Source organism: Lolium perenne, chromosome 6 (genome assembly GCF_019359855.2).
Source record: "Lolium perenne isolate Kyuss_39 chromosome 6, Kyuss_2.0, whole genome shotgun sequence".
Taxonomy (NCBI): domain Eukaryota; kingdom Viridiplantae; phylum Streptophyta; class Magnoliopsida; order Poales; family Poaceae; genus Lolium; species Lolium perenne.
The window spans coordinates 131,227,385-131,244,565 of record NC_067249.2 but is presented as its reverse complement, the minus strand read 5'-3'; the positions used below and the strand labels follow the sequence as shown (position 1 = coordinate 131,244,565).

At 47.8% G+C, this 17,181-nt stretch overlaps 2 protein-coding genes across 2 annotated transcripts; both read right to left on the bottom strand.

Moving 5' to 3' along the window:
• Nucleotides 1-2,048: 2,048 nt before the first annotated feature.
• LOC127334534 (uncharacterized) lies at nucleotides 2,049-3,371 on the bottom strand. Its single transcript, XM_051361020.2, has one exon. It carries the CDS (start codon nucleotides 3,295-3,297, stop codon nucleotides 2,320-2,322), a length of 978 nt encoding a protein of 325 aa, XP_051216980.1. The 5' UTR covers nucleotides 3,298-3,371; the 3' UTR covers nucleotides 2,049-2,319.
• Nucleotides 3,372-5,822: 2,451 nt separating this feature from the next.
• On the bottom strand, nucleotides 5,823-10,274 carry LOC127334536 (cytosolic invertase 1). Its single transcript, XM_051361021.2, has 4 exons — nucleotides 9,730-10,274; nucleotides 9,200-9,631; nucleotides 6,799-7,357; nucleotides 5,823-6,402 (listed from the first exon to the last, which is right to left on the bottom strand). Exons 1-4 carry the CDS (start codon nucleotides 10,129-10,131, stop codon nucleotides 6,107-6,109), a joined length of 1,689 nt encoding a protein of 562 aa, XP_051216981.1. The 5' UTR covers nucleotides 10,132-10,274; the 3' UTR covers nucleotides 5,823-6,106.
• Between the last annotated feature and the right edge of the window lie 6,907 nt (nucleotides 10,275-17,181).

Here is a 17,181-nt window from a genome sequence, read left to right as displayed (position 1 = left end):
GAATGTGTTTGGATGTTATTAGCTAGAGGGGGGAGACCGTAAAAGCAAGAGGTATTCTACTCTTCTGTTCACTTACATGGATGATGTAGAATCTTCCCTTTAAGGTGCCAACAAATATCTGGACGAAGCTGCAAGCAGGATCTCCTATCCTAGGGCACTCATTTGGGCAAAGAACGAAGAGGTATCTACAGATAATGTGCAAGGGTCTTAACACAAACATAGTCAGCTGGTGTCATCACCTTCACAGCGTCATGTCTTGGAACAAGTGTAGTTTGACACTACCAATACTCCGAATGACAGTCACATAACTGAGAGCTCCACTATGCCGCTGACACATTCTCATACCGATCTCCATGACTCCATGAAGTGTGGAACTTGTTGCATCGCTTTTGGCATATACCATCTCCTTTGTTATCCATGAAGTGTGGAACTTAGTGCATCGCTTTTGGCACCGGGGAATAAAAGAAGTAACCAACTATTAAACAGAACAAAGGACTGGAGGTGCTCACCACCTTTGTGAAAGGATGCTAGTGCAACCACGCAATGTAACTTATTGCTTCAAGTACCTTGCTCTAACAATATTATGTACTACCTCCATTCGGGATTATAAGGCCGGCGCGTGTTTCTGGATTGTCAATTTAACCAACATAACATGAATTATACAACATACAAATGATATCATCAGAAAGTAGAACATCTGAACTTTCTCATGATACATGTTCTGCAATATATACCGTGTATTACATTGGTCAAATTTACGACTTAGGAATACATGCCGGCCTTATAATCCTGAACGGAGGTAGTATTGTCTTTATGTACTTCTTTTCTTATGGCAACTCAAGCAATTACTAAAGGAGGCTGCAATGGTAATCTGAAGTTTAATTGATAACAAATCTGCACAATTCAACGTACTAAGAGATCGTTTTCTAATAAGTATGCCCAGATAAGTAAAATATACGCTAGTATGCATCACCGTCTTAATACTAAATACTACTAATTAAAACTCCACAATATATCCCCTGTTTGTATTCCACCATTGCACTGTGGACATAGCAGGGCAAAATTGTTAGCCAGCCCATTATATTGATTTCTACTGGCGATATATCACATACTCCCTAGATTTAGGTTTGTAAGTCCACCTCAAACTTTGAACCAACTTTGACCATGATTTGATTGACAAAATATGAGTTATATGTCATGAACATTGTGTTGAAGTGTATATGTGAATTGCCTAGCCCTTTCCATCAGTTCAGAATTCTTGTTCCGTTGGCTAGTTCATGAAGCTTGACACATTGTACCTTTTTTTTAGCATAGAACATTAGTTAAAAATATTATTTCGAATACAAATCAAATGGTATGCTTTTTAGGTCATATACCTTATATTTTTCTTAGTCCAATCTCGGTTCAAAATTAGATTCAAAATTGAGGACTTACGAACCCAAACTGAAGGAGGCTTTAATTATGGCATTCTTTAATCTTTGCATTAATCACAAAAAAAATATTGGCGCAGAAAAATTATTAAAGGAGGCATCGAATGTAAATCTAAGGTTTTATTGATAACAATACCTACACAATTCAAAGTAATAAGAGATTATTCTTAATGGGCAAAAAAACTGATAGAAGTGTCGTTATAATGTGTGTTACCATGCTGGATCAAACTGCAAACTGGAAAGTACGTCCAGATATTAAGTAACATTATCCATGACACCCTTAATACTAGTTATTAGCTAAAATAAGCCTCTTCATATTCTGCTTCATTGCATTGTGAGGACGGCAGTGTGAAATTGTTACCCCCATTAGGGGAAAATGTATATTTAACCAGCCCAGAACATTCTATTGGCAACAACATTCATATGTTTTTATTAAGACATTCTTTAATTTTTGCATGAATCGCAAAAAAATACCATGCTGCAGAGGTAAAAACTTTAATAAGTACAGTGTCGAATTGCTTCCAATATGGATGACGAGCACAACAAATTTATCGTCAAATACCAAACATGTATGATCATTGCATGTCAAACTTCAATCTACCAGCACATGCTAAATCCTTATAAAATAGTATGTATTATCATTGCATTTCAAACAGCACAGTACAATTCTAGAAATTCCCCATACTTGTAAACCACATTGTACATTCAAGTTGAGCAAGTTACTCAACTGCATAAATTTCACTGGATCAAAGAAAAATACTAAAAATAAAATCATGGAAACATGAACAGTCAAATCCAGTGTGTGGACCAACTATAGCAACACAATGTCTCCGACAGAAGACATCCTAGGAGCAGGGTGAAATAATTCAATGCTGAATTCCAGTACCTCCTACATGCGTGTGCAGGACTTGTCGAAGTCATCTGGTGCCACCCTGGTGATCCAATCAGTGAGGGTTCGCTTGACGTCGCCGTGGTTGACGTAGGCAAGCTCATACATGCTGCACAAGTTGACCACCACCGTCTCGTTGAGCGCCGCGGTGGGCATCCTCTCTAGCGCACCCTCTAGCACCTTGATGGCATCGCCGAGGTCCCGCGAGTACATGAGGCACAGCGCCTTATTGTTGACGGCGATGGCGTCGGCAGGGTCAGCCTCGATGCAGCGCTCGTACTCCCGCACCGCAGCGGCGTAGTCCTTAGCCACGATGCACTCGAGCGCGCGGTTGCGAGCCAGGAGGTTGGCGTGAGAGGAGTCGTCGGCCACGACTGATTCCACGTGTCTGAAGACGGCGGAGGCAGCGGCGAGGTTGCCGATCTGGAGGTGGGCATAGGCGAGGCGGGAGAGCAGGACCGGGTTGTCTGGCTCGCGGGCGGCGAGTTCGGCGACGAGGGCGAGAGCGACGTCGAACTCGCGGTGGGCGAGGTGATCGGAGGCGAGGATGGACGCGACGAGGGCGTCGCGGCGGCGCCACTCGGGATGCTGGGCGTCGGGGCGGGCGCGGACGGATGAGAGGAGGGTGTAGAGGCGGTCGAGCGCGAGGGGACGGTCGGGGAAGAAGAGCGGGAGGAGAGCGTGGAGGAGGAGGAGGAGGAAGGGCGGCGGCGGGCAGGCGGGGTCGGGGTGGAGTGAGGCGAGGAGGGCGGCGGCGTCGGGGAAGCGGCGGAGCTTGGCGAGGGAGAGCGCGGAGAGCGCGGAGAGGAGGAGGCGGTGGTGCGGGTGGAGAGCGTGGGCGGGGTGGGCGAGGTGGGCCAGCAGTGCTTGCCACTGCCCGCGGGTGGCTAGTTCATAGGGGATGGAGAGGTCGGGCGCAGCGGCGGCGGAGGCGGTCGCCGGAGACTGAAGAGAGCCCGGGGCGGAAGTCGCGGACATGGTGGGATCGAGATCTCGGGGACGGAGGTGGAAGACACGCTTCTTTCCTTTTTTTTCTAAAGAAGATCGATCGAGTGGGCTGAAATTCTATTGTTCGGAGAAGGCTCCGGGCTATGTAAGTGTAACTTTGTGGTCGTCGGCCTGCTACTTTTTAGCTTTACGGGTCGTGCGTTGAAGATTTTTTGTTTTGCTTTTTAAGAGTTCAAGATTCGTTTTCTGTATGGTTTATTTAATCGGATTTGCTATGTCTCGGTCTGATTGAGAATCTATTAAGTCTCAATCGACCAAAAATATGCTTTAGAAGTGCAATTATAATTTTTTTACCACAAAAGTGCAACTAAATTGAGTTGTATTTTATCGTGTGGTACATGTCATAAGCTACTCCCAATCAAACAAAAATTGAGTTGTATTTTTTTTTTGAACAGTTGCATTTTTTAAAGAAATCTCAATCCATTTAGACATAGACAAACTCTATTTTTTTACGAATACCACTCGCTAGCAAATAAAAACATAACTTTTTTTTCAAGGAGGCCAAGAAGCCGGTCTATATATACATAATATGAGAGGTACAGCGGGGGTAGGGAGAGAGACACCGCATCAAACAGCTGTAGCAATAATGTAGGACCGAAGAGCATCCACATCCGCTCTGGTAGCAATCAGGAGGCGCCATCGCCAGAGAGCAAGGTCATCACACACACGCCTAAGTGTGAAGCTAGAGGTAGAGGTCTTGCCGTTGAACACAAGATCGTTGCGGGATTTCCAGATGGACCAAAAAGAATCGCCGCAACCCCTACGCGCCAGGCGGCGGTAGCAACGGAGGGAGGGGCCTAAAGATCACAAACGAAGAACCGTCCAGCAGGGATTGGGACATCCAACCTGGATCACGCCTCCCTAGCCAGGAGGCAGCCGAAGAACATGTGTCGGCCAGTTTCCATGGCGGAGCAAGCAGCGCAAACATCAGAGGGGTGCAGTTCTTGTAGAAGAGGTTGGCTCTCGTACTCGGGCGGTTGATGTTGGCGAGGTACGCAAAGATCTTCAGCTTTCGGGGGAGCCACAGAGACCAAGCCACGCATGCCGAAGCATCCCGCGGATGTGGCGGCGAAATCATGCGGTGGGCCTCGTGTGAGAAGAAACGGGGCGTCGAGGGAGATTCGATGGAGCGCCTATCATGGTTTGGTCCAAGAGAGGTGTTGTTGACGAACCGGCGGACCAAGAGGAGCTCTGCCTCAGAGGTGAGGCGAGCCTGCAAGTCAAGGCCCAGAGCGACCACGGAGGCGACTGTGGCGTGTCGGTGGGTGTAGTGGTAGAAAAGGGCGGGGTAGCGCTCAGCGAGTGGTGCGTCAGGCAGCCACTTGTTCAGCCAGAAGGACGTGGAGCAGTCGTCCACGACCTCCACACTAATGATGACGCGATAGAGGGGGAGGCATTCTTCAACGATCTTCTCCAAAAAAGATGGGTACGTCGAGTATTCCCCCAAGTCATGACCTGAATGCGGAAAGAACCATTTCTTCCCAGGCAGAGGGTTACTTTGGTGGAGTTTATGGACAAAATTTAAAAGCAAGCACATGTTCTGCCGATGGAGATCCTTGATGCCGAAACTGTCCTCCTGCTTAGACAACACAACATTATCCCAAGCAATTAGACAACGAGCACCGGAACATGAGTCTTTTCTAGTCCAGAAAAAAGCACGATGCCTCTTATCAATATTGTCAATAACCCCACGAGGAAGCAAGTACGAGCACATATAATACGTAGCGAGATTATTCAAAATAGGATTACACAAAACGATCCCGCCCCAGTGGACAGAAGGTTTGCGCACGAGCTAGAGAGACGACAGTCGAAAGAGAGAACAAGGGTGGCGAAAACCAAGGCGGGAAGCTTCGTGGGGGAGAGGGGAAGGCCAAGATACAGCTGAGGGAGGGAGCTTCGTGGGGGGAGAGGGGAAGGCAAGATACAGCTGAGGAAAGGACGAAATGGGACAGCCCAACAAGGAAGCCATAGCAGAGGCATCCTCCGCGGAAACATGCATGATGATGAAACATAATTTGTGGAAGTTTATAGCGAGGCCTGTAGCGGACGCGAAATCCACACAAGACCTTGGTAATGGTAGCATGATTATTACTAGCAATCTGAAACAGCCAAAAATAATTGTTTGGGGCACCCCGCACCCAACCTCAGTTATTACAGATCATCGTTTTGAAGTCAAATACAAGACATTGGTAACCACATGCATTGCGAGGAAAGTCTTAAAAATCCCACAAAGGATTTATGAGAAAGCGGTTAACATATTTTTACCTTTGAAGAAAACACAATTCTAATTTACAAGAAAGTAGAGCATACGACGCACACTTAGTATGACTTGCCTTCAATGTGTATTTACAAGAAAGTAAATCATAGGCAGCACAATGAACCAATTGATATGCACTGCAGAAAATGGAACCTTTATTCGTTAGAGTAGCACATCTTTTCATCACAGGGAGCTGGAATCAGCCTACTCATCTCTATAGTCAACTCGTACAACAAAGTTTGAGTCCAACCAAAAGGATCCCATAACTTCAGGATGACCCAATCAAGAATCGGAAGTATCTTCTTACAACACGGGATTGAAAGGGAAAAACAAAACAAAATGCCCATTTCCACAATTGCTTCTTTTCCAACTCAAGAAATGAGCTGAGATATTGTACAATCCAGAGGAAAACAAACCTTTCCGTTAGGAAAGTCAAAGAAAGGATGAGCAGAGAGAAGTGCTGCCCAAAGAATTCGTGTTTTCAATCCAGACTTTGCTCCCCTAAGAGTTTTCGTCGATATCTTAGTTTGTCCATGAGGCGGACCTTCTCAAAACTGGCTTCATAGCCTTGTCTTCCTCCAGGGCTATCATTCCAAGATGTGAAGGGTCCTCAAGCAGCATCTTAGCGACCAAATACCCGGCAATAGACCAAGTTTGAAATTTCCTTGCCTGCTTGCCAACATATTTTCCGAGCTTCCCATCATAATACTCAGGCCAGCCATCTTTCAAAAGCCTCCTCTCAGCTAGGTCGATTGCTCTTCTTGCAATTTGCGGCCGTCCAGTTTTGATGCTTGCTGCCGTCAGCAGCCAGAGAAGTACTGCAGTAAGAAATGTTTGATGCATGAAAACAAAGCGCATGCGATAGTTGATAAAGGTTGAACAAATATGTCATGCTTCAGGTTTCTACTAGAAAGACCAGATAATTAGAACACCAAACACAAAGAGGACAAAAGGAGTTAATACAGATCTTGTTTTTGCCAACAGAGTGGGACTCGTGAAAAACGTATGAGGTGGAAATCATTTTGCTGACATACCAAGCATTATTCTACCCTCCTCTATGCTATTACCTCTAAATTTCCAAACGGAGGTAGTAAAAAATAGCTTTTCATGGTTATTATTTAATTCACAATCTAAATAATACAGGAAACATAAGAAAATCGGGGTAACTTTCATGTATATTACAGAGAGATCCAAGTAACACAAAGTGCGCAAACCTGGCCAAGATCCTCCATTGTGGTAACTCCATCTCGTATTTTTTGGGTCACACCCCGTCACTATTCGCCACTCATGGTTCTCAATGGCAGGATAGCATATCTTCAGAGGCATTTCACCAATTAGCTCTTCCCACCGCTCCTCAATGAGATCCATTATAGCCGTAGATTGCTCAGGTGTGGCAAGAGATGATACTATGGCAATCATGTTTCCAAGTGCAAACCAACGGAAGTCCATCCTTGCAGGACTGACATTGCCAACAAAAAAACCACCTTCACAAGGCATAAAATCAAACAGCCAGTCTGGAATAGAATCTGGAATGACATTGAACTTGTTGACAGCCGTGTGAGAATATTCTTCGGTCTTGTAACGATAAATATCATTTAGCTGCTGGAAATCCAGCCAAAAGTAACTCCGCATGTGATAACTTAAAGCATGAAGACGAGTTGCAATCCGCTCCACAAAATCTTTCCCTTCATTATCATGCTTAAGCATTAGAAGAGCACACCTCAGTGCCATGAAGAACAGGGATTGAATTTCAATGGGGTAGCCATACACACCCTGCAAATAAAGATTGATAATGAGGACATGAAAAACAAGCTCAAATACAAACCAATTTAGTAAATCTAATTAAGATAAAAGTAATTAATATCTAGGGTGACCCATAGTTAGCAACAAGGAGGGCAAAAAGATAGAATAAGTATCACACAAAATGATTACAAATCCATTACATAAGTCGGTAACAAATAAATGAATCTATTTAAATTATTCATCATCATAACCCACAGTTGTATAGAATGAAAGTGATCTTCTGGATTTACATATCACAGATGGAGACATGTTGCAGAATTCAAGTATGATGCCGGGTATGTCGTTGTATGAGCCTAATGTTGAAAGAAAAACAACTTAATTGCATATCCAGCAGTACAAGCCAATGGACAGTACTGATGTAACAATAGGATTCAGGTGTATCAACTGGTGCGGGTGATGGACTTAGGTAGTTTGATACCTATGGGACATATTGAGCGTCCGCATACATGGTATAGTGCGATTTGGCTATTCGACTGGACCACGTCAAATAAGCCATAAGGGCATTTAGATTGGATTTTGGGGCATTTAGATTGGATTTTGGACCGTTCAGTGGAACCTAGCTCAACTACAAGTGGTGTCAGATTAATGCATCCAAAATATATTGTACCCTGGAATCTCAGCAATGCAAATCTGAAAGCAGAGGCATGGTATGAAAATTAGCACATCACCAAACGAAGACAATCAGAAATTTGATGATGTAAGATGTCCACTGTGCGCTCTCCTGAACAACAGGCACTGAAATTTGCAAGTCCAGTAAGAATGAAATAACTGGTACTTACTAGCCATATTGTTGGCCATACGTTATGGACTCGAGACAGTGTACAACAAAAGTAAACAAATCATTAAAACATCAAAATCTAAGATGCTTTAAGCAATAATGTTAGAGCACTACATTTAAAGTTCCCTAATTAAGAAAATACATTGATCATGAAGTGTCAGACACCAAGGTTCGGGAAAGCGGAAAAAATCATCGCTTATGCGCGCTGAAGTGCAATGCGGAGGCCTTCCGCATCGATTGTATAAGCGCTTAAGCAGAAAAAAGCGGAAAAAAAGAGGGGAAAAAGCGCCGCTTATGCACGCTGAAGCGCTAACAGGAAGGCCACCGCACCGATTACGCTTAACGCTTTCTTGAACCTTGTCAGACACTTATGATCAATGTATTTTCTTAAGTGTCAGAAGTGTCAGACAAAATGACTTTGATCATGACATTTGCTCCCTAATTAAGAAATATATTGTAAAGCTGTCATTTATAGGAATACATTTCACAGGGCTTCCATTATTTTCCCCTAGTAGTCAAGGAAACAAAACTTTGATTACCGACTTGGCAATTGCACGGAGCTATCATTACCTTGGGCTAACATATCAGATAGCTACCACTTGTTCGATAGTTGGTCCAGTTCAATAGTGAGAAAAAGACATGCAACTTGTTTGAACTTGTGTGAGGCTAGACGAGAAGACATGAAATTGTGTGTGTAGCACTGTATGGAATGGTACTTGTTGAGGGGCTATCTCACTTTCAGTTATTAAATGATTGAGTATCTCAACCTTGCTTGAGCACAGTTGGAGTTAAATGTTGCATACAGTAATTTTGATTGGGACACAAAAGTTTTTATAAAAGTTATTAATCATGTCAACTTCAGTCGAAAAGCCCTAGAGTAATGGTGTGCATGTGGAATGAGCCGTAGAAGTGGCAGTTCATTGAGTACTAGTATTAGGATGAAAAAATAGTACGGTGGTACTTAGTGAAATCAATCGGAGTAGTCTAAAAATAGACATGAAAGCAGAGTATTGGAAGTGTGATGAGTAACTCACCATCCTTCGATCTATCATGCAGCATCCATCAGCACAGAGCAATGTGGGGAAGGTGTCGAAGCCCTCGGAGAGGCAGAGGCTGAGTATGAGCCTCATGGCCTTCTGGCACTCGGGCTTCTCCGCCAGCGTCAGGTCACCCGTGGACTTGGTGTAGGCCCGCAGCAGTATGATCCACCAGAACCCGGAGTCCACTGGCGCGACCCGGCCAATGGCGCTCTCCCCGAAGTCGGCGTGCAGCGTGTCGACGCCCTTCTTGTCGTCGTGCAGCACCTTGAAGCTGGCCGGCATGGCCCCCTCGCCGAGCTTGAAGCGGTCGACCTTCTTCTCCCAGCCCTGCAGCAGCACCGTCTTGAGCAGGAAGTTCTTGACGATCTCCGGCTCTCCGTTCATCAGGAAGGCCATGGCGCTGGGCACGAAATCCCGCACGAACACCTGATGAAGCATCGTCGCAATTCAGAAAAATCGGTTGGGTTTTTTAATTAGTACTGTAGTAGATAAAATCCGGGAGTCGCTACAGCGTGTGTGTGTACCTGGTCGTAGTTGAGCACCTCCTCTGAGGCGTGGTCGTAGGCGGCGATGGTTCCGAGCGGCTGTCCGCGGAAGAAGACGAGCGAGCGTCGCAGCGCCTCCCAGGCGTCCCCGACGATGGGGTGCGGCTCGAAGGAGTGGAGCGCGGAGGAGGCCGGCGTGCCGACGAGCGAGCGCAGCCCGCCGCCCGGCGAGTACATGCCGTCGAACCCCCCGCCGCCGGCGCCCCCCCTGGCGTGGCCGGAGTAGGAGACGTCGCTGAGGGAGCGGTCGTCGAAGGAGCGCTGGCGCTCGACGTTGATCCGCGGCTTGTTGAGCAGGTGCGTGAGGTCGAAGTCGTCGGAGCCGGAGAGCGAGTTGTGCGACGCCGACCGCCGCATCCCGCCCGGCGCGCCGAAGTCCATGGAATCGTCGGCCGGCCTCCGCCTGGTCGCCCCGGCCAGATCTGTGCGTGCCCGAGGGGACGGAGGAGTGCGAGCAGAGCAGAGAGAGATCTAGCTTGGGACGCTAGGCAAGGCAAGGCAAGGCGCGGACCCAGAGGCAGAGGGCAGAGCCAGCCAGACACGGCCGCGCGAATCTCGAGGCGAGACGGGCGATTTCGCGGAGGCGGGCGTGGAAAAAACGAGCAGGAGGCGGAGGGGCGCCTACTTATAGCGGCAGCAGCAGGCCTCGCCGGCCGACGGCGACGCGCGCGATAAACCCGTGACATTGTCGATGTCGAGTGGGGCCAGCTCGCTCGCGGGCCCCGCCCCCGGCGGTACGCGACGGTGGGTGGAGGCGGCACGCTGCACGTGGGCGTGGGGAAGGAAGGGTTGGTGAGGGAGGCCGGGGAATTGGGATTGGGATGAGGCGGAGGACGAGGCGGTGACGTGGAACAGCGACCGCGGTGGAGTGCTGTGCTGGGAATGGTTGTTGAGGGGCTGCCAAGGAAAGGTGAGCCAAGGTGGTGGCCGACCGGAGAGGAGATCGGCTGCCCGGCGATTTCCGGTGCTGCCGCGGCCTCCTGGGTACACGGTGCCTTGCTGCCTCGCGCAGCCTCCTGCAGCTGCCACTGCCTTCGTCCACCGTCCAACATGGAGCACTTGACTTCGTTAGGCCATCTCCACGGGTGCGACGCATTTTGGACATTCAAATTGTCCGCGGGCGTCCGTTTGCGTCGCCTGGTGGACGCGGAAATGGTCGTGTGTCCGTTTGCGTCTGGGGTTGGCTCCAGCGGGACGACGCATTTTGGGCGCATGCCACAATTCAAAAAAGATGAAATAGCGTCGACTTTGCACAAAATTACAGCCGCAAATTGAGGCCTGAAACAAGTTCATCACACTTTGCAGCTCGTACGGCGCAAAGTGGAACAAAAGGGGCACAACAAGGCCTGAACAGCAATAAAAAAAAGTCCAAAATGAGGCCAAGGTGCTGTGCGCATGGCACCGGCGATCAGGCATCTCGCGCGCGGATTTCGGCGCGCCTCTTCATGAACCATGCCCTGGTGTCATCGTCGACGCCGCTCAAGTCGGCAAGCATGATCCTTGTGTCTTTTGCACGCAATTTGGTCTCGCCGTCTGCCTTTTTGGCCTCGATGTCCAGCCTTTGGACATCGAGGACCTCTTTGGCGAGGTTCAGGTAGATGGCAGTTGCGGCCTCTTTTTCTAGACGCCTCTTGTCGTCCCTAGCAGCCATGGCGACACGGTTGTCGGCCATTATCTTCTCCATGCTCTGCGTGAACGCAATGGCCTACGCCTCCCGGACACGATCGGCCTTGGTAGCCTTATGGCCTCGCGGACGAGGTGGAAGGGCTGGACGGCCTTGATCGTCGTCTTCGCCGTCGAGGGTGACCGCTGTCCCATTCTTCACAGCTTCTTGGTAGGCCGCAAAGCTTGTCATCCACTTGTTGTTGTCTTTGAGCACCTACCAACAATGGACCATATGGAAGCCCATCTTGTGTATCGCCCTGAACTTCTGCAAGGCGCGGGATACCTGCAATCATAGCCGCCAATGATGTACAATGACGCAAATTGACACAATGACGCAAATTGTGTAGAATGATGATGGTTGTATCGTGTTTGCCACTGTCATGACGCCAGCGCCCGCTTACGGGGTTGTTAATAGCATGTTCGACCGCCGAGCAGAACTTGCTTGTCTCTTGTTTGATGTAGTTACATCTTTTCCGGAGGGACTCTTTCGTCCGAGGGCCTGTGATATGGTAGGGCGGGTGCATCCTGGTCTCGTTGTACTGCTGCAAGACCTTGGCCTAATAGACCTTGCCCTTTTGTTGGGCGCCATTGATACAATCATGGGTCGTTGCCAACCACGCTTCACACAAACAATTGTCCTCGGCGTCGACGAAGCCTTGTGTCCTGCGGCTCTCCCCCTTCTTCTTGGTGGCAATGTCCGTGGGGATAGGCTGTGTTGGCGCGTCGTCGAAGTCGTCCACGCACACGGGTGTTGGCTGCGTCTGCTGGGTGGTGAACAGGCGTGCGGTCTCGATGTCCTCCGCATCTTGCGTTGGTGGCCAGTCATCATGCGCGCCTGTCCCGGCCCGATCATCGTGAACGAAGCCGCCGCCGTAGATAATTTCCTGGATGTCTGAATCATGGCGGTCCTTCCAATAGTCCTACGAACGACCGGACATCAGACGCATGATAAACGGCAGTCGCACACATTGACAGAGCTCACGTACCGGGTCGTCCATCGTCGGGGCAGGCGGCACCATTTCGTCGAACAAGATGCGGGGCTGCGGCATGCTCTCCTCCGGCACCTGGCGCGTCTTCTGTGTCGCGCCCGGGCAGGAGTCACCGCTTCTAGGCGTCCGGTTGAGGTCGGGAACTGCCGCCCCGGTCAACTTCACCGGCTGCAGGCCGGAGGCGAACCGCGACGCCGCGTGGCCCTGCAAGGGAGCGGGAGTCCAGGGCGCAGCTGGGAACTTACCGAGCTAACCGAAGAGGCCGGAGGAGCGACGCCGGCGATCCCCTCTCTCTTGACGATCATGTAGCCCTCCGCTAAGGTCGGATGGAGGGCTACTTGCGCGACGCCGGCTTTGATCTGCATCTGCCAGGCCTACTGGTTGGCGGCCGCGGCAGTCTTGATCTTCTGGTTCTTGCGCCGCCCGCGACGCTTTGCGGCCTCCAGGACTTTCTCCTCCGCGGAGAGCACCTTCTTTGCCGCCTTCGACTCTGCCTCCCGGCCGCCGCAGCCCGCTTTGCTTCCGCCGGAGCTGCAGTCTCCATTCTGGCTATGGCCGTGGCTACGGGGGAGTGTGGGGCGGCGGCGGGTGCGAGGGTTTGCTCCGCATCCATGGCGGTAGCTGCGGCGGCGAGGACGTCCATCGCTTCTGGACTGCTCGCGCCGGTCTAGTTTCCAATTTCGCGCGGGGGAATGGCCAGTGGCGGGAATAATATCGCCCTCCAGCCACTGACGTGCGGGTCCTACGTCTTTTTGCGCGGACACTCGGTGCGACCGCCGAGCCCGGTCACTTTGCGTCGCCCCGCTGGAGCAGGCCCCAGACGCATTTCCGGTCACGGCGGACGAAAACGGTCGTTCAGCGACCGTTTTCATCGCGCCGCTGGAGATGCCCTTACTCATACTGCCAGGTGACCTTGTGCATAATCGACTGCAAAACTTTCAATGGTTTTGCTACTACTCCAAGAAATAGATTCCATTGATTCGTTTTGACACGGGGTGAGTTCCCGAATGCCGGGGCGGCAGCCCCGAAAGGTAGACTCCACATGCGGCGGGCAACATGGCACTGGTGATTTACAGTTTTTCTTGTTTATCTCTGATCTGCTTGTAAAAAGAATTTCTCATCACTTCGTAGTTCGGCCATTAGGTTTTATTTATATAGCGGAGTGAAAACCTATTTCAATGAGGAAATTCGATTTAGTCTTCGCAAATTCACTTTGATCTTGGGTTGATATGTTCTTGCAACCAAAAAGCGCATGTCAAGTGTCATGGCAATGACTCCCCGGTGGTCCCAAGTCAACAAGTCGACAGAAGCGAGTCAACCGTTAATAGTTCAAGCAAACCACAACAGGTTATACCATGTGTCGGTGGCTTCGCGCCGTCAAACACAATATAAAAATGTGAATTCACCGACGGCATTCGGGGACCACATTTGAGAGAAAAAACACATTATTTCACCATAGTTAGATCCAATCTACACTAAGGCCATGTCACCATTCCCATAGACTTCATCGCCTCATCGTGATCATCGTCTCCATCCTCTCTCCCGCACTTGTAATCTTGATTCATTCGCAATTGGAGACTGATAGCTTTAAATTTAGCACTATTTTACTGAGGTTTTTAAGTATACTATTACTCATATTGTCACTCATTTCATGCTCCAGCTAGGTACACCTGTGCCTATTTTGCATAGTTACGAGTTCTTATTCATTTCCATATGAGCTTCGCATATTTAGTAGTTTTAGTAGGATTTACTATGTTTCCCTTGTCTTTGATGTGTATTTAGGTGTTATTGGAAATCATGGAAAAAGGGAACAAAAGGAACAAACAGGGTAGATGGGAGAATTACAAGCACCAGACTTAGCCATATGAGGTAGGAAAAGTGATATTTATCCAACATCTTATATTTAAGATCTAAGTCCGTGGTGTTATAGCCCTCGTCCATACGAGTTCAACGAGCCAAAGAACACCCAAATCGGAGTTCATATGAAGAAATGGCCTCCAGAATACGAAAGCATCCAATAACTTTAGCGACCATCGGTACAGGAAGACCCGCCCGTATCATACGGTCGTACCGGGCTCCGCTGGGTCCGTTTCGTCAAACAGAACAACATTTGTGAAGGTCCGACAGAATTATATTCGGCCCCAGGCTCCATCAGTTCGCGAAACCGACCTCCAGGGTGCTATTTAAGGAGGGGAGGAGCCAAGGTGGAGGACACCAATCATCCACGCCCTAAGGGGTGGAGCCCTGCTGCTCTGCCGCCATCGCCATCTCCACATCCGTCGCCTCCATCACCATCTCCATCGACACAGAAGAGGAGGGGGAGACTAGGATCTTGAAGGGCAACGCTTTGATGTCCATCATCATCAACAACGTCTACATCTTCAATCTCTTTTGTCTACTTGGTTGTGATCTGAACCCTATTAGGATTTACACTTGTATGCAATTGTACCTTCATATTCATATTGCCATGATGTTGATTCCCTTCATGCATGAGTAGTTCCTTTGTTCTTGGGAAGATATGGAGAAACTCTAGTAATATTATGATGTGAAATAAAGATGTCTTATACATTTGATCTATGAATGTGTGTTAGTTCTCCTCTTGATGTTATGTGAAGTGCACCACATAATATTTGCCTTATGGATAAGGAGGGAACTACCCTTTGAAGTGTGGTAGAGTGAACGGCGGAAAGTGACATTATCGTATCGGTGCTTTAACACATGGATGAGGGGGGAGGGGTAAGGAGGGATTCACTGAGCTCATATCGATAACCATGGGGTAAAACCCTTAATAGCAATACTCAATATGTGGCTTGCAGAAAACTAGCTGTTGTGGTTCTTTAGAGATGCGATGGCCGGTAGCTTTATGGACGCATCTTATTACGGAGCTCTCCCCACACATAGCATAGCAAACTTTCTATGGATTCAATAATCCTTGGTCTCTAGGAAAAAAATCTTCAATACTACAGTCCATAATCCGGATCGAAGGTATCCAACCTTTTTTAGCGTCGTTGCCGAGGAAGCAATTTCTACCCCTAGTAATTTTTATTTTTATTTTTATTGTAGAATCAATTTATCAACTCAACAAGTAGTAGAAGCAAACCCGGGCAAGGGATAGTAAGCAGTTTCGTTTATCACTTCTCTAGCTAGTGAAGCTTTTCCTGCAATAAAAGAAGGAAGAATTCACTTCAAGGGAGTGGGGAAAAAAGATTGCGGGAGAGATCGGTGAAGAAGTGGAACTAAAGGATACTATAACCAAAGCTGAAAATGGGGGGATGAGGCTGATGTTGAGCCGGGTGATGAAGCAACTTCACCGCAGCAAGAAGCCTAGTGAGCGGTTGACATGGCGGAAGGTCGTTCTACCTTTTTTATTTTAACTTATTGCTTGTTATTAATTTTTTGTGTGTTTTAATTAAAAACCCAAAAATATTAGTTTACCTGTTAACTTATATCTAAAAACCCATAAAAATTGGTAGTATGGCAGCAAAGAAGCTTGGGGAGTTTGCATCTCACCGTTGTAGAGAAGAATTATGAAATTAAAACTCATTTTGTAACCTTGGCTCAACAAAACCAATTTGGAGGTTATGCTTATGAGGATGTCGGTATGCACCTAAACACTTTCCCTAAGATATGTGACATGATAAGTATTAAACATGTTAATGATAGCTTGAAATTTTACACTTTCTATTGAGGTTTTTAAGCATACAATTACTCATAGTGTCACTCATTTCATGCTCCATCTAGCTACAACCATGCTTATTTTGTGTATTTATGAGTTCTTGTTCATTTTTATATGAGCTTTGCACATTTAATAGTTTTAGTAGGATTTTATTATTTTCCTCTTGTCTTTGACATGTGTGTAGGTGTTATGGACAATCATGAATAAAGGAAGGCAAAGGGACCAAGAGGATACAATATGGGAGAGTTACAAGCACCAGACTTAGCCATATGAGGTGTGGGAAAAGTTATATTTTTCCAACATTTTATATTTAATATCTAAGGCTATGGTGTTGTAGTTCTCGTCCATACGAGTTCAACGAGCCAAAGAACACCTAAATCGGAGTCCGTATGAACAAATGACAAACAAAATACGAAAGCATCAGAGGGAATAGCGACCATCGGTATGGGAAGACCCCGCCTGTACCGTACGGACGTACGGGCCTCCTTTGGATCTGTTTCGTCAAACGGAACACCAGCTGTGAAGGCCCGATTGGTATATTCTTCCCCTAACTCCGTCGGTTCGCGAAACCGACTTCCATAGTGCCTATTTAAAGAGGGGGGGCAAGGAGGAGGCCATCCATCCATGCCCTAGGGGCGGAGCCCTGGCGCTCCGCCGTCGCCTCTCCACAGCCTTCGCTCCGTCACCATCTCCACCAACACAGAAGAGAAGAAGGAGACTCGGATCTTGAAGGCCAATGCATCGATCTCCATCATCGTCAACGTCTTCACCGCCGATCCCCTTTGTATATTGTGTTGTGATCCAAACTCTATTAGGATTTGCACTTGTACAATTGTACCTTCATATTCAATCCATAATATTATCATGATGTTGATCCCCTTCATGTATTAGTAGTTCATTTGTTCTTGGGGAGATATGGAGAAACCCTACTAATATTATGATGTGAAATAAAGATGAATTATAACTTTGATTTATTGATTGTGTGTAAGTTTTCTCTGTGATATTATATGAAGTCGACCATGTAATATCTGCCTTTGGACATGAGTGGAAACTACCTTTGGAAGTATGGTAGTGCATACGACGGGAAGTGACATACCGTGA

Coding starts and splice junctions, on each gene's coding strand:
- LOC127334534 (XM_051361020.2), bottom strand. CDS start 3,297: ATGTCCGCGACTTCCGCCCCGGGCTCTCTTCAGTCTCCGGCGACCGCC.
- LOC127334536 (XM_051361021.2), bottom strand. CDS start 10,131: ATGGACTTCGGCGCGCCGGGCGGGATGCGGCGGTCGGCGTCGCACAAC. Junction 7,358..9,199: donor GCATGATAGATCGAAGGATG/GTGAGTTACTCA, acceptor CTTTATTTGCAG/GGTGTGTATGGCTACCCCAT. Junction 6,403..6,798: donor CAATGGAGGATCTTGGCCAG/GTTTGCGCACTT, acceptor TTCTTACTGCAG/TACTTCTCTGGCTGCTGACG.